The sequence below is a fragment of the Alligator mississippiensis genome, chromosome 8 (assembly GCF_030867095.1).
Source record: "Alligator mississippiensis isolate rAllMis1 chromosome 8, rAllMis1, whole genome shotgun sequence".
Classification (NCBI taxonomy): domain Eukaryota; kingdom Metazoa; phylum Chordata; order Crocodylia; family Alligatoridae; genus Alligator; species Alligator mississippiensis.
This window is the reverse complement of record NC_081831.1, coordinates 41026929-41048502: the sequence shown is the minus strand read 5'-3', so window position 1 is coordinate 41048502 and position 21574 is coordinate 41026929. Positions and strand designations below refer to the sequence as shown.

The window sequence follows — 21574 nt, the reverse complement described above, 5'->3', positions numbered from 1 at the left end:
TCTAAGTGTGAAAGCACAGGAGAGTGAAAACAGCAGGTATGATAGCCTGTTCTAAGGGCATGAAGCATGCCAAGTTTCAAGGAAATAGGTGCAGGGGTTTCTGGGAAACTGCACCTCAAGCTGCTGACAAGCAGAACTCATGCCATGTACGTGTGTTAAGGCACAGCAGGGTGAAAACTGCAGGCATGGTAGCCCCTGCTAAAGCCATGAAGCCTGCCAGGTTTCAGGGAAATAGGTGCAGGGGTTTCTGGGAAACTTCACCTCAAGCTGCTGAAAAGCAAAACTATTGACGTGTGTGTGTGTGTTAAGGCACGCCCTCACTGGTGCTGGCACCTCTACATGACACAGTAGTGTGCCCCAATGAGGCCTCCTCCTCCCCTACAGTCTCAGCTTGGTCCACCACTTTAAATGACAACAGGTAATAACTTAGTAAGCAGCACAGTAGCACCAGCAGCATCTCAGGCACCCAAACAGTCACAGTCAATATCAGAGCAGTTCTTCTCTCCTTTTCCCTCTCCCTCTCCTTGCTTTTCCCTACAGGCAAACCCAGCTTCAGCTTCGAAATACAAAACGTTTCAAAACTTTCAAAATGTTTTGACTGCCCTCATTTCGTTTCGAGTCTGTTTCGAAGCCCTTTGTTTTGTTTCAATTTCTCTGTTTCCAGCTTAAAATAAGTCGAAAAAAAACAGCCAGTGAAATTTCGCACAGCTGTACTCTGTTGAAGTTGTTTAATCAGTGACAGACAGGAAAGAAAAAAGCTATTTGGTCAGCTTTCTAGTAAAGGGACAAAAATTCTGTTCACTCTGACAGAAACTAATGCTGGTGGAATAGCCTATATCTTTTCTCTCAGGGAAAGAAATTCTAATCTACAAGGCCGTGTGTTGTGTGTACCACTGTAAACTCATTCTGTCAGCATTTAACTCAATTTGCTTTGTAAAATGCTTGAGGATACCTTAAGTATCTCTAACTGAATTCCATTCCATTCCCTCCAGGCAAGGAAAGAAAGTAGTGTACAAAGTATTTCAATATGACGTTTGAAATTTCATTCGATGAAAATTGTCCTTCACCTTCTCTTGCGTTTGAAACTACACTAAAACATGGCATGTAAAGGCAATTTTCAGCACTTACCTGTCCTCTGTCTATGAGCCTCAATACCAAAAAGGTTACCATGACAACAAAAACTACTCTCTAACCAGCAAAATGAGTTTTTAAATGACAACATGGTTAGCTGTGTCGCAACTAATTTACGCACATGCTCTCCATAGACAGCAGAACTACAAAAAAAAAGCCAAATAATGCAGGCCAACAATTATGATCTAAAATTAGCAAAGGAAGCAAAATGTCTCCAAAAATGATCACTAACCCACAAAGAATATAAAAGGCCATCATCTGAAAGCTACTCTAGTATTTCCCAGGCGGGTATACAAAGGGAATGATTTTGTTATTTATACATCTGACTTAGTTAATATTAAGAATTAATGCATTTGGGCACATAAATAAGATGATTGTGTAGCTACTTATCTATTTTGTGTGCACAATCTGAATGCAAATTGGACAGACATTGTACGTGCAACTATGTACCCAACATTTGGGAACCTGACTCCAATGCATTATTAGGGCTAATGTCATAATACAAAATATGAAGCAGTGTTTTTGTATGCCTCAATCTCATTATAAGTTTGATCTTAGTCGATTCCGTATTGGAACAAAGAGTAGTATGGCAGCATTTTCCATATTTAGCTCTACTTCATCACAATGCATTCCCTGCATACAAATCACTGTATCTTCAGCCAAGTCAAAGGGACAGATTTCCCACTGAAAAGGGAACAATTTAACAAAACTGAAAGCTTTTGCAGATAAAATTTGGGTAGATCTTTCAACAGAACACAGGCAGGGTGGCAAAGGAGGTCTGCATTTTTGGGCAGCTTCAAAACATGCCTGCTTGGTTGATACTTGTTGGATACCTGCCTGCTGTCCTACCCAGCTTCTTTGTAATCCACCTGGAGCATTGCCTCAGAACAAGTCCATGGGTCTTGATTTGCTGCCATGGAGACTGCTCCAGAGTTGATGATCTCAGAGCTTCATGGAGCTGGGATCCTGGAAGCCTTAGGAGTCACAGCTAAGCTAGGAGCCTCATACCTGAAGATTCAAGATGAAGTTCATTAAAAATCCTTGGATCTGATGCAAAACATCTGAGTCGTGCGAAGTGGCTGTGGAAAGGAAAGTTGTTGTGCATGTTACTCATCAGGGAATCTTTTTGAAAAATGAGAGTTTGAATTAAAGGGATGGTCTCACCCTTCACCTAAAGGGAACCACACTGTTGGCAATTAATGAGTGCTTAGTGTGGGTTTGTGATATCAGTCTTGAAGATCATTTCATCTAGCTTTATCTAGGCTAGTATCTGTCTGAAAGAATGGCCAGCCTGAAGAAGTGGACTCAGAATGCTAAAATAAATAATGAGACTTCACAATGACTCTTACAATGATTTCTATAGGGTCTCTTCGCAATCTATGCCTTGGTCATTTATAAATACATTTAATATACATAGGTTATCTGGTTTAGGAGAATTCTTAGCATAATGAAATAGTCTAATCTTGGATCACACATTCCCTTGGAGAGAACTTCATTTTTTCATGAAATATTAGGTATGGACAATGCCAGAGCCAGAGCAGGTGGACTAGTGATCTGATCAATCATGTTTAGCAAGTTCTACACTTGTGTATCTGAGTAAACCTAGACTTTGTCTTTCTCTCTCTTCAGTGTGATCTCCCTGAACATAGAAGGCAGGCTGCTCTTCATTAACAAACAGGTGCAGTGTAAACATGGTCATTTTCCTTGTTCCACATGATTCCTCCTGATCCAGAGAGAGCAGTTAAGTTGGAGAATCAGACTTCAGGCCATATATGATACTCAATTTTGAGGCTACCCAGAACTAGACTGAGGTCCCTTATACAAGTTCTATTTATGCTGTGGGCACCTGGCTTTCAACTTGCTGGTGCTCCCCCTGTACAGACAAGTAGAAAAGATAGGTAAGGGTTTAAAGAATACAGATACTTCCCCTCAGGGCTCGATATACTTGGCTATGTGGATAGCTGCAAGTGTTGGGCATTGTGGTCGCAATTCACATCTGATTTCAAAATTGCGTCTTCTGCTTTGCATGTGTCCCACCAGAACAGACCCACATCTTCTTAAGATGTTCTGAGTTTAAGCAAGCCGCAGTGACGCTTCTCCCATTGGCCTCTCTGGTACCTTTCTTGAGCACATGCCTCATCCTTTACCAAATTCATACACATAGCAAGTTACATCTCCATTTCCTTAGGCCCTGGGACAGCACTGACCCTTCCTTCCCCTCCTCCCAAGACTCCCCATCAGCTTAAGCATACTTTTTCCCAGACCTCTAATCTGAGGAGAACTCTGGTTCCCAGTTTTTGTCTTCAGGGACGTGATAGTGGGAAGCAAAGAAGCACACACATTCTGTAAGGGTCTTCATACAGCTACTCATTACCCAGAAAGCATAACAGACATGCAGATCTAGATAAGATAATAAACACACCTGAACATGTTTCTTTGCCCCTCTTAAGCATCCTTTGTATGGAAAGCGGAGTCCACTGAGGGATCCAGGATCCCTGTCATCCTGCACACAGCTTCTTTGAGTCAAAATCTCTTCCTGCTTCAAACCAGCCTCTTTGGAAACAAGCTACAGACAGACTCTTCCTTTTATCATCTTTGTCAGGTAACAGGCTCCATCTCTATCAGCTTTGTTAGACAATCAGAATCTCCCACCCGCTGATCTCTTGCTTAGGCATCACTAAGCGTGGAGTTCATGTTTGAAAACCTGGTGTGTCCTGGATATATGCCATCACACTCAGGAGGAGAGAGGACTCAATTTAAATTAATGATGGTAAAAGTTTAACAACCTCCACAATTAGCCCTACTAGAATTTTACTCCACAACAGGGGCAGAAGTATGGCAGAAAAGCAAAGACCAGCCTTACAGTCAAACTGAGCATTGCTGTCTCACATAGACTTCTCCAGAGAGTTCATGATAGGCAGAATTTATAAAGTATATGTAAGCAGCTTCCCCACATTGTCCCAGGTGTCAAACACAGGATAATGCATTTTGGCCATTGTTGAGACTGCTTTGGATTTATCTGGAGCAGAGCTGGCTCTAAATTGGTGACTCGGAAACAAATGACTTTCCAGTCCCAGGGTCCTTGTGTGAATTTTAAAACTGCACACAGTAAAAAAATAGGCATTGATTTTATACAGGGTCCTTGCCCCTGCTGTGTAGGATTTTTTCACATCTCTTTTTTCTTGACAGCTGCATATTTCTTCACTCCTTTTTAAAATAATCTCTGCCCTGGGGTTGTCTCCCATTCTGCAAACTCCCCTCCATCTTCTCATGATGCCTAAAGCACTCCTGATAATTCTAGGACTGCTATTCACCAGGGAGGCCCAAGTGACTTTGTGAAGTGCCTGCAGTCTGTCAGTTCTTACACTTCTCTTGTTCTGGAGAAAATAGTGCAGCCTCTGCTTTAGGGGTGCATTATCTCTTCATAGTCAAACTCTCTTAGACAGCAGGCATTTCTCTGGCATTGGAAAGGGCTACCTCTACACCTCTCATTTCCCACAGGGCTAGGGGGAATTTCACGTCTTTAACTCCTGTATCCCCTCCTTGAACTATTATGGGCAGACACAGAGCCTGATTCTCACTTTACTCTGTTCCTGCTCTTAAAGCAGAGACCATAGTGTCATAGCATGGGGAGGTGAGAAAGGTGGCTTTAAGTCTACTTATTTACAATATCCTGGGCGTAACCAGTCCTTTAGGCTCTGACTCCTATGTTCTATGAGCTCTGAAAAGAGAACAGCTGTGCAGACCAAGCTGGTGACATCTTCAACATGTCAGTGATCCAGCCCCTATTGTGGGGTGAATAAGACTACTGTGGAATCTTTGTGCCAATTACACCCTGAATAGATAGGTTCTCTGCCCAGAGAGAGTCTTTGGGACCATTTATACACAAGTCCCCTTGTCCCTCATAACACTGCAGTGAAGGGCCTTATCATGGCTGAGAATGAAGCCCACTCTCTCAGGCCTCCAAGTGCCCATGCTTTCTCATTGCCTTTCCCCCACTCCTTACTGTAAAGAATGGAGACAGCAAGAGACATAGACTTACAAGTTTTTTCTGAAACCACCAGTTTAAATGAGCATTTGTTTCTTGTTCAAAACCATGAAGTTTGTCAATGGGTTTCAAGAAAGACTACAACCTGCCAACTGTGAAATTATGAAGAAGATTCAGGGAGATGAAAAACCCAACAAACCATGAATCAATTGAGCGAGGATGTTCTCCATGGGGTGGGGGAGCTGCAGCGTCAAACTGTATTCCTGCTGACAAGCTGATGATAAATGAGTTCAGTCAAGAGAAATCAGGCTTTGAGAAATAACATTGCATTTGCTTACAGGCAGCTGACATAGAGAGAAGAAACACACTCAGGTGTAGGAGACATGCAGAGTATCCAACCCATTGAGATCCTAGAGAGATGGAGCCTCAGGACAGTGCTCAGGCTTAGTCTTTACTTTGGATGAGGAACTAAAAATTCAGAGGCCCAGCCAGATCATAGCTGGATTATTTGAAATTTATCGGTTCAAGATAATGAACTGAAGTGTATCTTTCCATGAGATTTTTGGAACTTCAGGTTCCCAGGCTAGCCAAGAATGCTTGGTTTGCAGAGCCTTTATCCTGCTAATTTGTCACTTCTTGCAGAAATCAGGAAGCACAGAAATAACTCACACTTGCTTGAATCTTCAGAGTATTAGAGTTCTAATTTATTGCAGAGAAAAAAAGAGGGTCCACACTTTTAACATTAATTAAATGGTAATTAACCATTGGAACAATTCTCTGAGGGTTGTGGTGGATTCTTCATCACTGGCTATTTTAAACCAAGTCTGGATGTTTTTTCTAAAAGATGTCTAGTCCAAATAAGATGGAGTGCAGTCCTTTGGCTGATGTTCAGTTTAAAGTTAGTGCTTACACCTTTAAGAATTTGATTGTTGACTAAGATCTGGTTAATTTGCTTATAGGATAATTTGCCACTATGGGTGGAATTAACATTATTCTTATTCCCTGCTAGTGCCTCAGTCCCAATCAACTCCTGATAACTGGTTACCACCAGTTTATTCACTACTATTTGCATTCACCTTGGAGTGGCAAATTAATCAGAGTTTAAGCCAATTTTGTACCCAGAAACTTATATTTGTACTTGAAAATCTTGTACTGACCACTGCCACAGGTAAGCTCAAGTAAGATGGCCAAAAGACAAACCAAGCATGAAACTGAAAGATGACAAATGTGGAATAAATTAAAAAGAAACACTTACTTCACACAGTGCATGAGCTTGGAACTCACTACCACCGGGTTTCATCATTTCATAGTAGGTAAGGTCGGAAGGGACATGAGAAGATCATCAAGTCTGACCCCCTGCTATCGCAGGAAAGAATACTGGGGTCAAACAACCTCGGCAAGGTGTTCATCCAGCCTCCTTTTAAAGACCCTCCAGGATAGGAGCCAGCACCACTTCTCTTGGAAGTTGGTTCCAGATCCTAGCTGTCCTGACAGTGAAGTAGCGCCTCCTGATGTCTAGCCTGAATCTACCCTCTGCCAGCTTGTGACCGTTATTTCTAGTCACTCCTGGTAGTGCTCGGGGGAACAGGGACTCCCCCAATTCCTGCTGCTCCCCCCTGACTAGTTTGTAACAGGCCACTAGATCCCCCTCAGCCTTCTCTTGTGGAGGCTGAACAGGTTCAGGTCCCTTAACCTCTCCTTGTAGGGCCTGCCCTGCTGACCCCTGATCATGCGGGTGGCCCTCCTCTGGACCCTCTCCATGTTGTCCACATCTCTCCTGAAGTGCAGCACCCAGAACTGGAGGCAGCACTCCAACTGCGGCCTGACCAGTGTTGCATGGAGGGGGAGGATCACCTCCTTGGACCTGCTTGAGATGCATCTGTGGATGCATGACAAGGTATGGTTGGCCTTCCTGACTGTGTCCCCACACTGTCGGCCCATGTTCATTTTGGCATCAATAATGACTCCAAGATCCTTTTCTGCCTCTGCACTGATGAGAAGGGAGTTCCCCACCCTGTAGGTATGCTGCTGGTTCTTCCTTCCCAGGTACAGCACCTTGCACTTGTCAGTGTTGAAACCCATCCTGTTCTCATCCGCCCACCCCTGTAACCTGTCTAGGTCTGATTGAATGTCCACTTCTCCCCACATCTTAGTGTTGTCTGCGAATTTCAACAGGGTGCTTTTTACCCCCTTGTCCAAGTCGCTGATGAAGATGATGAACAGTGCAGGCCCGAGGACCGAGCCCTGAGGCCACAGTCTCCTGGTTTTTTATGAGAATGGGGTGAGAGACAGTGTCAAAGGCCTTCCTAAAGGCCAGAAAGACTATGTCCACCGTGACACCTGCATCCAAGTATTTTGTGACCTGGTCATAGAAGGTCACCAGGTTTGACAGGACATGCCTCTAATGTTGGTTGCCCCTAAGCATAATCTCGCCTGCTGACCCCTCGGGGACATGCACCAGGATAATTCTCTCAAAAAGTTTACCCAGGACTGAGGTAAGACTAACAGGCCTATAGTTTCCTGGGTCTTCCTTCCTCCCTTTTTTGAAAGTGGGAACCACACTGGCCCTTTTCCAGTCCTCTGGCACATTGCCAGAGCACCATGGGTGCTCGTAAAGCCATGCCAGGGGTCCCGCAATGACTTCTGCTAATTCCCTCAGCACTCTGGGGTGGAGATCATCAGGACCTGCTGATTTAAATACGTCCAGTCCCTCCAGAAGTTCCCTGACTAGGTTCTCTCTGACCCTAGGTAACTGAGGCCATGAAGTTAGCAAGATTCAAAAAGGGGCTGGACAATTGTATGGCTATAAAAATATGAAAAATTATCCACGTAAGCACTTTGGAAGGGGTATAAATAGAGGTGGCAGCTGTGATGCACAGGGCAGTGCTGGTTTCTGCCTTGTGGACTGTGATGCCATGATCAGTCTTTACTGTGGTGGCAGCTGTTTTTGTGATCCCACAAAGTCAGCATCACGCCTGTTCTCCCCCAAGTTTGAGTTAGGCTCAGGAATGGCAAGAGACTCGCGGGTGAAAGCATGCTGTGCCCCTGCTCCCCCGAAGCTCCCCAGAAACCCTCCAGCAGCCGCGGAGCCCCCCGCCAACCCCCAGCAAAGCCGGAGGTACTCAGGGCCTGTGGAGAGAGGGGGCTAACCCCTTAGTGTGTGGGAGGAGGTGGCTGAGTGGAGCCGGGCCGGGTCAAGCCCCGCCCAGGCCCCTACTTTGCCCAGCCCCCCAGGGAGCTACGCGACCAGGCTGCGCAAACAGGTGCGCTTCTCTTCTGGCGAGTGAGTTAGCGCAGAGTTCGCACGGGAGGGCCCAAGACCCTGCCTGCGCACCCCCCACGGTAGACAGTCCCAGCCGTAGCCAGCCTACCAGAGGCATGACACGAATGGGCACACGCCGTGGCCCCCCGCTCTGGCACCTCAGAGACTGCCACCCAGATGGAGCCCTGGTTCCGGGCTCCACCCCTGGCTCTCAGCTGCGGGGGCTGCCTGTCCCTTTTTCAGGCTCTGGGGCCTGGGAGCATGGTTACCTCCCCTTGTGGGGTCTGCTCCCTTTTGGGGTCTCTGGCATGCCAGCTGGAGGAGCTCCAGGTCACAGTCCAGAGACTGCACGCCATCAGGGACTGCGAGCAGGTGATAGACTCCTACTGCCAGGCCCTTCTCCCCCGGGAGGCAGAGGGTAGACCACAGTCTCCCTCCAGGCCAAAGGAGGTCTCCAGGACCTCCTGCTCTGTCCAGCCAGGGGCATGGACCAAGGTGGTCAAGGGCCCTAAGGCCCACCGCACCAAGGCCCCTGCCCCACCAGAGCTGAGCAACAGGTACGCACCTCTTGCCGCTCCAGCAGAGCCTGCTGAGTTGCCGGCTCCCGCAGGCAACATGGGCCCAACTGCAACTCCCGCCCCTGTTCTCCCCAAGACAAAACGTAAGGTGTTTGCTGTGGGAGACTCCCTCCTGAGGGGGACTGAGGGGGCAATCTGCCACCCTGACCCCTTAGCCCGGGAAGTCTGCTGCTTCCCGGGGGCCCGCATCCGGGACATTGCGGAGAGGATCCCAAAGCTCCTCAAACCCACAGACCACTATCCCATGCTCCTTATTCATGTGGGCACCAATGACACGGCTCAGAGCGCTCCCAGCCAGGTCATGAGGCGCTACAGGGATTTGGGAGTGGGGCTAAAGGGTCTGGGGGCACAGGTGGTGTTCTCGTCGATCCTCCCAGTCTCAGGCTACGGGCTGAGGAGGGAGAGGAGGATCCACGTAGTCAACCAAAGACTGCGGCGCTGGTGTCATCGGGAAGACTTTGGCTTCCATGACCACAGCCCGCTCTTCGGTGAGAGAAGCAGCGAGCTGCTGGGAAGAGATGGTCTCCACCTCTCTCCCCTAGGGAGGAGGCTCTTCTCAGCCAGACTGGCTGACCTGCTCCACCGGGCTTTAAACTAAGCCTGCTGGGGGCCACTGGGGGACCGCCACTGCTGGCCCGCTGAGCAATCCTTGCAAAGCCAGTGGGTCAAGGCACTTAAAGGAGCCAACCCCTGCCCCAGCCCTGGTAAAATCTGTGGGCAAGGAAGGAGCTTCCCAGGGGACACTTGCCTGCCTATACACAAATGCCAGGAGCTTGGGGAATAAGCAGGAGGAGCTCATCCTCCTGCTCAATGCAAATAATTATGATGTCATAGGGATAACGGAGACCTGGTGGGACTCTACCCATGACTGGACCACGGGTATAGATGGCTATACCCTGTACAGGAGGGATCGTGTAGATAAAAGGGGCGGGGGTGTAGCTCTCTATGTTAAGGAAAGCTACACGTCCCTGCAAGCCGATATTGGCGACTAGGGTGGACGACTGGAGACCCTCTGGGTTAAAATCCGTGGGGAACATGGCACAGGGGACACAATGGTGGGAGTCTACTACAGACCTCCCTGTCTCTAGTGGGTTATGGAATAGAGAAAATCCCACACAATTTACTGATTCGTTTTGATGCACTGGCTGGGGGAGTAGTTAACTGATTGCACGATTTCACAATGATTACACACTTAATTCATACAACACAATTTTATTTTAAAATTCTTTGCTACGTATATAACACTGCTTAGCTTTAAGAAACAGCACAAACATTAAGAACACAATAATTACATATATCAGAAACAATGCTCCAAATGCACTTCCTTCCCAAACAATGCTATAAGAATTAGTATTACAAAAACTACTACAATTACAACTAAAAGTTAAATTTGAATCAATACTATTATTTTTCATAATATACTTACAATCCTAGAATTCCGAGAAGCCAAACACCTAGATATGCTTTCATTCCTCAGTAGTACAATTTAATGGGTTGGCCTCGGTAGTATGGTTCAATGGGCTCGCCTCAGCAATACGATTCAATGGACTGGCCTCAGCAGTGATAGGACTAAGTCCCCTTCCTTCAGTCCCTTTCAGGTGCTCCGCGGCTTCAGCGTGAACTAAGAGATTCGTGTTCACGGAGAGGGTGGTTCAGGTGATCAGTCTGATCCGGCCTACACTTGCGATTCTTCCTTCGTTGTTCTGCAAGTATAGTCACCTCCCATTTACGAGAGTAAGTTACAGTTTTTATTGAGTGAGTTACTGTCTTGGGCTCCTCCTACTCAAACCTGTCATTACCCCCAAATTTGGGCTCGGATCTTACTCAACATATTCTTTTGCTTAGTAATTAGTTTCTTTTGTTGATCATTTTAATTACTTTGGGGAACTTCCATACCACTGCAGGTGACCTTTTCTTACCAATCTGGTCAAAAGGCTCTAGGATTTGATCTCTCGGAACTCAGGATGTTTGCTTAAGGGTCAATTTTCAGGTTCTCTTCGTAAAAGACTTCTAAAGATAAAATTCAAGAGTTAAAACTTTAAGCAAAGTCTGGATCTTCCACACGTAGTCCAAAACAATGACCTAGATAAGGAGATAAATCTTATCTTCTTCCTGAAACTGGCTAATGGGCAACCATTACAAACATTCAAACTATTTCATTCAATATGACACTCAGCCCCAAAGTCCTGAGCTTGACCAGGAGTTTGCCCGGGAACTGGCTGAGGCCGCATGCTCCAGGACCATGGTTGTCATGGGTGACTTCAATTACCCGGACATCTCGTGGGAGGATCGCTCAGCAAGATCCGAGTGGTCGCAAAGCTTCCTCTCATGCGTGGATGACCTCTACCTGACTCAAGAAGTCTATAGGCCAATGAGAGGCAAAGCGCTGCTCGACCTGGTACTGGCTACTGGGGATGACCTAGTCAGTGACCTAGTGATCGATGGGAAGCTGGGTGACAGCGACCACGAGCTGATCACCTTCACCATCCTCCGAAAAGCTGGGAAGTTAGTCAGCAACACGGAAGTCCTTGACTTCAGGAAAGCCGACCTTGACAAGCTCAGGAGGCTTGTCAGTGAGGCCCTAAGGGACCATGACCCCAGGGAGAGGGGAGTTCAAGAAGAGTGGTTGCTCCTCAAGGGAGCAATCCTCAATGCACAAACTAAGCCTATTCCATCTCGGAGGAAAGGCAGCAAGAGGGCACAGCAGCCCCCCTGGCTCTCCAGGGACCTAGCAGACCTCCTGAGGCTAAAAAGAAAGGCCTACAAAGGATGGAGGATGGGAGTCACCTCCAAGTAGGATTATTCTGCACTGGTCCAGTCCTGTAGGGAGCAGACCAGGAAAGCCAAGGCTGCAACTGAACTCCAACTAGCTTCAAGCATCAAGGACAACAAAAAGTCCTTTTTCAGATATGTGGGGAGCCGGAGGAAAAGCAGGGGCAACATTGGACCCCTGCTGAACCAGATGGGGCAACTGACAACTGACGCCCAGGAAAAAGCCAACCTATTAAATAGGTACTTTGCGTCGGTCTTTCATCAGTCCGATGGAACACCCATGCCCTCTACGGGACAGGGAAGTCCAGGTGAGATTGATCCCCTGCTCTCCATTAATGCTGACCTCGTGAAGGAACATCTTGAGAAGCTGGATACCTTCAAGTCAGCCGGCCCTGACAATCTACACCCCAGGGTACTCAAGGAGCTGGCGAGCATCATAGCCGAGCCTCTAGCACGGATCTTTGAAAACTCTTGGCGCTCTGGTGTAGTGCCCGAAGACTGGAAGAAGGCCAATGTGGTGCCTATCTTCAAGAAAGGGAGGAAAGTGGATCCGGCTAATTATAGGCCCATCAGCCTGACTTCTATCCCGGGGAAGATCTTAGAAAAGTTTATTAAGGAGGCCATCCTTAATGGACTGTCCGACGCCAATATCTTAAGGGATAGCCAGCACGGGTTTGTCGTGGGTAGGTCTTGCTTGACCAATCTCATTTCCTTCTACGACCAGGTGACCTATCACCTGGACAAGGGAGAAGAGATTGATGTCATATATCTTGACTTCAAAAAAGCCTTCAATCTGGTATCCCATGATCACCTCTTAGTGAAACTGGCCAATTGTTGCCTTGGGTCCACCATGATCCACTGGCTGGAAAATTGGCTCCGTGGTCAGACCCAGAGGGTAGTAATTGATGGAAGTCACTCATCATGGTGTCCTGTGACCAGTGGGGTCCCCCAAGGCTCTGTCCTTGGACCCATACTGTTCAACATCTTCATTAATGATGTGGACACTGGAGTCAGAAGCGGACTGGCCAAGTTCGCCGATGACACCAAACTTTGGGGCAAAGCATCCACACCAGAAGACAGGCGGGTGATCCAGGCTGACCTGGACAGGCTCAGCAAGTGGGCGGACGAGAATCTAATGGTGTTCAATGCTGAGAAATGCAAGGTTCTCCACTTTGGGAAGAAAAACCCGCAGCATGCTTATAGGCTTAGCAGTGCTACGCTGGCTAGCACTATGGAAGAAAGAGACTTGGGGGTCATCATTGACCACAAGATGAACATGAGCCTGCAATGTGATGCTGCGACTAGTAAAGCGACCAAAACGCTGGCTTGCATCCATAGATGCTTCTCAAGCAAATCCTGGGACATCATTCTCCCCTTGTATTCGGCCTTGGTGAGGCCGCAGCTGGAGTACTGCGTCCAGTTTTGGGCTCCACAATTCAAAAAGAATGTGGAGAAGCTTGAGAGAGTCCAGAGAAGAGCCACGCGCATGATCAGAGGTCAGGGAAGCAGACCCTATGATGACAGGCTGACAGCCCTGGGGCTCTTTAGCCTGGAAAAGCGTAGGTTCAGGGGTGATCTGATGGCCACCTATAAGTTTATCAGGGGTGACCACCAGTATCTGGGGGAACGTTTGTTCACCAGAGCACCCCAAGGGATGACGACTAGGTTGAATGGTTATAAACTACTACAAGACCGTTTCAGGCTGGACATAAGGAAGAATTTCTTTACTGTCTGAGCCCGCAAGGTCTGGAACAGCCTGCCACCGGAGGTGGTTCAAGCACCTACATTGAACACCTTCAAGAGCAAACTGGATGCTTATCTTGCTGGGATCCTATGACCCCAGCTGACTTCCTGCCCTTTGGACAGGGGGCTGGAATCGATGATCTTCCGACGTCCCTTCCAGCCCTAATGTCTATGAAATCTATGAAGTTATTTTACTGGCTATAAAGCCTGATGTTTCTGGGGTTAAGCCAATCTAACCATTAGGGCCAAAGAAAAAACATTCCTCAGAGCATATTATCTTCTGGCTGCCAGTTGAGAAACTTCTGCGCCTTTCTTTGAAGTGTCTAACCTGGACAACTTTTGTAAGAAGATACTAGACAAGAGTAGATCACGGGTCTAATCCAACTTGGGAATTTCTACAAAAGAAAGAACCGTATAACAATTTTTAAGAGCTTTTTTAAAAAATCCAGCATTTTTTAAAATAAATTAGGTTCCTTGAGAACAAGTCATTTAAAACAAAAGTCCAGCTGTCATGTCCCTTGAGCAGCTTTGTGGTAAGAGTGAGCCTGGTTATCACCTGAGACACCTTGTTACCTGCAAAAATGATGACAACCAATAGGCCATTGTTTTAGCACAGCTATCCACACCTACAGGCTCAACCATGTTACACATAATCAGAGCTTTATTTTCTAATGCAATTGATGATTTATACAACCTGAGACTAGAAGCACTGGTCATGGTAGGAGCCGTCAGGATGCTGAGGTGATTAGTCAGATGCAGCTTGCTTTTACATCTAGCAGATAATTATTCTAGGTCCCAGCACATTCCCACTGATAGGACCTTTGATGAACTGGGTGTATTTCTTGATGCTTATGAAAACTAAGGCACTGGTGTAAGAATAGCACTGGTATCACTTGAGAGATGCCCAGCATCTATCAAACTGCGCAAAACTATTTTTTCCACATAGCTCTGCCCTACTATGTGGCATTGCCGTCTTGTATCATCTCACAATATTCAGTGGGCCCAGACTGTTGCCTGCTGTTTAGTATACTACTGGAGCTCAAAGATTTGTCCAATAAAAGTCTTAAATGACAGCGTACCCATTGATCTTGTTCAAGATTTTTCCTATCTGTCTGCTAAATTCCCATGCATCTGCCTCTCTCTCTCCCCCTCTCTCTATCCATCCTTTTTCAGTATTGTCTATTTAGACTGTAAACTTTTGGTGCTGAGACAGCACTCTGCAAAATGGGTCTCTGATCTCAGTTGAAGCCTCTAGGCACTATTGTAATACAAATGCATAATAACAACAACAATCTATCTGTTGTTCTAATGAGGCACCTATCATGGGGGATATCTAATCAGTGCAATAAATACTTGCTTCTCCTATTCCTTCTCTTATTAAATTCTTCTGGCTTTGTCAATTTTCATTAGTAATGCACTTCAATGAGCATTGCAATTATACTCTGTTCCTTGTCATGCCGCTTTCTCTAAATTCAAATAAAGTAGCAATAACACAGGGATACATTTTGCATCTCTGTGTATTTTTTCTCTTCATAATCAGGAAGATTTCATCATATGAGGCCCTGAGTTCTGAGGAGTTTTCATGGGGAAGAAACTGAGTTATAAAATGAGTTGAGGCTTCAGGATCTGGGATTTTAATATAAAATGTTGTTAGCAGTTTTCTTTCTTTTATCCTTTCTTTCTTTCATCCTTTTTCTTTTTTTGACTTTGCAGATCAAACATTCCTCTAAATATGTGCTCCTTTGAGTGACTGTCTGTCTGTCTTTCTTTCTCTCTTTCAACATGGCTGCTGACAGGAGGAGCGCTCTGAGAGATTCTCCCCATTTTGCGAGCCTTTCTCCTTCTCTGGTTTTGTTTTCCCTCCCCTAGGCAGTCTGGCCCCTTTCCTACTGTAGTCCCTCACTTTTCATTACTTTTTTTTACAGACCCTGAAGTGGCTGGGGGTGAACTGGGGGTAGGGGAGGTGGTGGGGAATCCAACAGCTCTCCCCCTACCTCTCAGATTCTTGAGTCTGAAGAGGTTGATATGAAGGTTAGACCCTCCGGGAGCACGAGTGCCCGGCCCAGGAGAGCACGCCACCCAAGAGATCAGGGACTGATGTCACCTCAAAAGACCCCTCAGGCAACACTGCTCCCACAGGACCTGATGCTGAGAGTCCTGCTGAAGGATCAAGTGCTCCCCTCAGGGCTCGATAGCTCTCGGTGCCTAACATGTAGAGCTCCTCTTCCTCAGAGTCGGACTTTGATTTTGATTCTGCCTCTGAGGATAAGTTGACAGAAGTCCTCCCTCAGGAGGTAGTGTCCCCCGATTCAGCTAAGGTGCCCCCCCCTCAATAGGGAGCATCCCCACCCTGGAGGTGGAACCTGTTTCTGCTTCTGAGGAACCTCCCTGTGCTGGCTACTCTGTTGAACACCTCACTGAGTTTCTAGAGCAGACCAAGCACCACCGGAGAGTTGCACAGCATATATGTAAATGGTTCCCAGACCCTGAGACATTTGTGGTGTCTGCTAAAGCCAGAGCAGTGATGCTGCACTCCAACGCAGGGATGCAGCATTATAGTTTTTGCCTTAGCAAGCTTGTGGGTGATGTTGGAAGCTTGTTACAAGAAGCACCAGCGGGGGAGTTGTAGGTCTGGTCTTTCCCTGTCCTGCATGTTTGCTCCTCTCTGCTGGCTCCCTCTGTTTTTTTGGTGCTGCCTGTCCCCTCTTCGTATGCCCTTCACATATGGCTGCCACAACCTTTGGCTCTCTTAATGCCAATGGTTGCAGAGACCCTGTGAAGCAGATAGCACTCTTTGATTTCCTATGCCAGAAAAGGCTGGACATCACTTTTCTGCAGGAAACGCACACCAATGCAGCTAATCAAGCTGACTGGCATGCGGCCTGGAAGGGCCACAGTTTCTTGAGTCATGGTACCTCCCTCAGCACGGGGGTCGTGACCTTTCTGTCACCACAGCTGACGCCTGACTCAGAAGTAGCCCAAGAGGTTGTCCCTGGCTTCCTACTCTCCATTCACATCCATTTTGCATAAAATCACCTTCTTCTTGTTAACATCTATGCACTCACTGCTGGATGAGAATGGACCGCCTTCACTGTGACACTGGCTGACATCTTGCAGAGCACACCTGGTGATGCTGACCTTCTCCTTCTGGGTGGGTACTTTAATTTCACAGTTGACACACTTCTTGACCAGAATGGACTGGAGCCCTATCCATCCTCAGCCTGGAAGCTGTGGACCACTTTGGAGGCAGTGGACTTTGTTGATGTCTGGCGCCATCTCCATACCGCTGCAAGGCAGTTTACCTGGCTGAAGACAACGGCCGATGGGCTCTCCATGGCCCACCTTGACTACCTGTACATTGCCAGGCACCACCTACCACTCCTGTGCCACAGCCACATTACCCCAGCAGGACTATCAGATCACAGCTTAGTTTCTTGTGCACTGAGCCTTCTTAGCAGGATGCATTCCCGAGCACCCTACTGGTGCCTCAACACTTGTCTTTTGTAGGACACTTACTTCTGTGACTGCTTTGCTCATTTCTGGCAGACATGGGAGGCAACAAGAGCCACCTTCCCCTTCTGGAAGCAGTGGTGGGATGTGGGAAAGGTGCAGATTAGAGTTTTCTGTCAGCAGTATACACATTGGCAACAAGCGAGCTTCACCGCTGTGTTTGGGAGTTGAAGGAAGACGTGGTGCAGCTTGAGGTGGCCCTGCGTGATGCTGGTGGTGATGCGGGGCTAATTGAGAGTCTTAAGCTCTGCAAGAAACATCTGCAGGAGCTGGCAGAGAATGCAGCCTGGGATGCGAGGGTCCATCCTAGCTGCCAAGAACTGGCAAAGACGGATGCCCCAACTCACTTCTTCTTCAACCTTGAGAAATGACAAGCCGCACAGAAGGTCATTGACCATCTTAAGACCCAAGACAGTCAAATGTTCACAGTTCCTGTTGAGATCCGACGCCATGCCATTGCCCATTTCCCAAGGAATACCCCCAATGCCTTGAGGCCCACCCAATGCCAGGTAAGACCCCCGGGCAAGTTGGGAGAGAGGGGGTTCACCCAGGGGCCAAGAAGGAGGGTGTCACTCTTGGTCCAGTTCACACGAGCTGAAGAGGTGCATTCATACACTTGCTGATAGGTGACTAAGGACTGGACGTCACCCTGGTTGCTAATGAGAACAGTCACAGTGTCTGTGTATGCTGTCAACCTGACCAACAGGCAGCCTGCTGATCCAGAGGCAGATGGAAGAGTTAGGCCAGTCAGGCACCACCACAGTGTGTGAAGCACAGACTCGATGGACAAGGCATACCTGTCAGAGGGAAGCCCTGGTGAATGCCCCTGCAGGCTGGGAACGGGGCACAGAGCGTGCCATCCACCTTCAGCAGGTTTGAAATGTCCTGATACAGAACCCAGAGGGCAGAGGTGAAGACGTGCCCAAAACCGAAGGCCTCAAGGGTCTGAAACAGGTAGTCATAGACTTCATAGATTTCATAGACATTAGGGCTGGAAGGGACCCCAGAGGATCATCGAGTCCAGCTCCCTGCCCCGGGGACAGGAAGTCAGCAGGGATCATAGGATCCCAGCAAGATAAGCATCCAAAAGTGTCTTGAAGGTGTTCAAAGTGGGTGCTTGAACCACCTCCGGCAGCAGTCTATTCCAAACCTTGGGGGCTCGGACAGTGAAGAAGTTCTTTTTTATATCCAGCCTGAATTGGTCACGGCAGAGTTTGTGAACGTTCAATCTTGTCATCCCTTGGGGCGCTCTGGTGAACAGACATTCCCCCAGATCCTGGTGAACACCCCTGACAAACTTATAGGTGGCCACCACATTGCCTCTGAGCCTGCGCTTTTCCAGGCTGAAGAGCCCCATAGCTCTCAACCTCTCATCATAAGGTCTGTTTTCCTGACCTCTGATCATGTGCATGGCTCTCCGCTGCACCCTCTCAAGTTTTTCCACATCCTTTTTGAATTGTGGAGCCCCAAACTGGACACAGTACTCCAGCTGTGGCCTCACCAAGGCCAAGTACAATGGGAGAATGATGTCCTGGGATTTGCTTGAGAAGCATCTATGGATGCAAGCCAGTGTTTTGCTTGCTTTACTAGCTGCAGCATCACACTGAAGGCTCATGTTCATCTTGTGGTCAAGTCAAGAACCCCAAGTCCCTTTCATCTCTAGTGCTAATCAGCATAGCACTGCCAAGCCTATAAGCACGCTGCAGGTTTTTCCTCCCAAGGTGGAGAACCTTGCATTTTTCGGTGTTGAACACCATCAGGTTCTTGTCCGCCCATTTGATGAGCCTGTCAAGATCTGCCTGGATCACCCTCCTGTCCTCAGATGTGCATGCTTTACCCCAGGGTTTGGTGTCATCGGCAAACTTGGCCAGCCTGCTTCTGACACTAATGTCCACATTATTGATGAAGATGTTAAATAGCATAGGCCCTAGGACAGAGCCTTGAGGGACCCCATTGGTGACCGCGCACCAAGACGATTGGCTCCCGTTGACCACCACCCTCTGGGTCCTACCGCAGAGCCAGTTCCCCAGCCAGTGGATCGTGGTGAGGTCGAGGCCGCAGCTATCCAGTTTAGCCAAGAGGTGATCATGGGATACCAGATTGAAGGCTTTTTTAAAGTCAAGATATATGACATCAATCTCTTCCCCCTTGTCCAGGTGATAAGTCACCTGGTCGTAAAAGGAAATGAGGTTGGTCAAGCAAGACCTACCCGCAACAAACCCATGCTGGCTATCCCTCAGTATATTGACTTCAGCTAATCTGTTAAGGATGGCCTCTTTGATAATCTTTTCCAAGACCTTCCCCAGGATAGAGGTCAGGCTGATGGGACTGTAGTTTGCCAGATCAACTTTCCTCCCTTTCTAGAAGATAAGCACCACATTGGCCCTCTTCCAATCTTCGGGCACTTCACCAGAGCACCAAGAGCTCTCAAAGATCTGTGCAAGGGGCTGAGTTATGATGCTTGCCAGCTCCCTGAGTACCCTTGGGTGTAACTCATCAGGGCCAGCTGACTTGAAAGTATCCAGCCTGTCAAGGTGCTCCTTCATGAGGTCAGCTTCAATGGAGGGCAAGGAATCTCCCTCACCTGGGCCTCCCTGACCCACAGTGGGCAGAGCTGTCCCATGGGACTGGTGAAAAACTGACACAAAGTACCCATTTAGCAAGTTTGCTTTTTCCTGGGCATCGGCACTCTCATCCGTCACATGAACCCAGCTGCATCAGCGGCCTCTCCCTTTTGTCTGGGTGGAGTGGAGGAAGATCTTAACCATGCCTTCCTTGGATGACCCTGGCTGTCACAGCTGTTTGCTGACCTCAGCATTTTGCTTGAGGTTCTAGGTTTGGACCTCTCAAAGGCCACCTACTTGTTTTCCTTCCCGTACCAGGCAATGGGGGCATCATGTGCCTGGCCAACCTCTTACTCAACCAGGCTATGATGGCCACCCTCAAGAGCCTCAGGAACCAGCTTGCTGGGGCCGGTTCAGACGATGCCCTGTGGCTCTTCCAGTTTTTGGTGCAGGCACACCTGACACTGGAGTTTAAGCATGCAGTCCTCCAGTGGATGGTGTCTGCCTTCCAGGCATGTTGGGCAGTTCAGGGGGTGCTCTGCAGTGTTGAGGGTGGCCATTTAGTCCTCGTACTGTGATACTGCCAGCCCTTTCCCAGGGTAGAGTCAGGGGTCTAGCAGGCTGATGTACTGGATTTTTTATTTTTAGACTGTGAGGGCAGGGCTTGCAGGCCATAGCCCTAGGCTCTGTCTGTTGTACCTGGGCCCCTGTGTGGGCAGTGTTTTATTACTTTGTTGGATTGTTACCGCCTTTTCCCTCTTAATAAACCCTTATAAGAAAAGTCCATTCGTCTGTCCGTCCTCCTTTCATCCCTTCAGCCAGCAGCCTTTCCCCTCAAAGTCAAAACTTGTGCTCTTTCTTGAGGAAAGTATAAGCATACAGGGCCCCAAGTCCAAGGCCCAGGGCTACCATCCATCTGCTACAGCAGCTGTGACCCTAAGCATTCCTTGTCCTCCTGTGTCATCTGAAACGGAGAGTAGGAGAGATGATTCCGCTGAATACTGTGAATTCCAAATTTTGTTCAAGGTTGCAATGTTTGCAAATATTGTCCTGCCAGCAAGACCCTGGTGCAGCGTACAGGTGGCATTCAGAGAAATCCAGGAAAGGAGAGAGGGAGGAAGGAATTTCCCTCCTTTTTCAGCACATGGGAGGTAGATGAAATGGGTTTTTGCAACTTTTTCTTCCTTAAAAATTGGCCTGTTTTTCAAGAGACATTTCTTGTGAGCAATTGCTGACTCTTTATTTTTCTGTTTTTCATGACATTTTCTATTGGGTGTATTATGGAAACCAGCTTTTTTTCTTAGTGAAAACTAGGGTTGGGGATGTGGAAATTTATAAAAAATCATATTGGACAAAACGTTAGTAAAAATATAAGAATATTCATGGAAATTGGAAAACGGGTCCATTTTAGCCTGCCAAAAGGAAAGAACTTGGATTTATTGCCAAATTATTTCCTTAGTTTCATTTGGCTTGATTCCAACTCCTCTCCAGATCCAGACCTTTTTTTTTGGGAGAAGGAAACTTCTTTTTATCATCCCCTATATAAAACCTTAGACCAGTGGTTGTCTGCCTTTTTAGATGCAAGGCATCCCTCATTACACCACTAGCACTCCTCAGACGGTGTGTCTGCATGTGATACTACATTGTCATAGCAACATGCTATGGTGACGTAGTGTCCGTGGGTGTCTACATGTGACTAACACTTCACTGTAGCAACACACTCCCCTGTTATAGCATGCCGCTACGGTGAAGTAGCTGCTAAAAATAACCATGTGTTGCATGTTCGAGCTGTTATTGAGCTGTGATTTAGTACTAAAAGTACCTTTTGGAAGTACTAAATCACAGTGCAGTAACAACATCACCATAGCAACACATGTAGATGCACCCAGAAAGTACCAGCTTTTAACTTTCACTTGCTTCTTGACTACAGAAAAATAATATAGCAATTCTTCTGTTGCAAAGGACTCAAAAATTCCATAATATGTCAGAATGATTTTAACACTACAGATTCCTATTTCAAATTTAT

At 47.4% G+C, this 21574-nt stretch overlaps 1 protein-coding gene across 1 annotated transcript in view; it reads right to left on the bottom strand.

Annotated features, from left to right (window-relative positions):
* Positions 1 to 731: 731 nt before the first annotated feature.
* GABRA3 (gamma-aminobutyric acid type A receptor subunit alpha3) overlaps positions 732 to 21574 on the bottom strand; it is a 243038-nt gene continuing 222195 nt past the window's right edge. Inside the window, exon 10 of the mRNA XM_019487955.2 lies at positions 732 to 2210. Coding sequence (XP_019343500.1) covers positions 2163 to 2210 — 48 coding nt within the window. The 3' untranslated portion in view covers positions 732 to 2162. The remainder of the gene's footprint in view (positions 2211 to 21574) is intronic.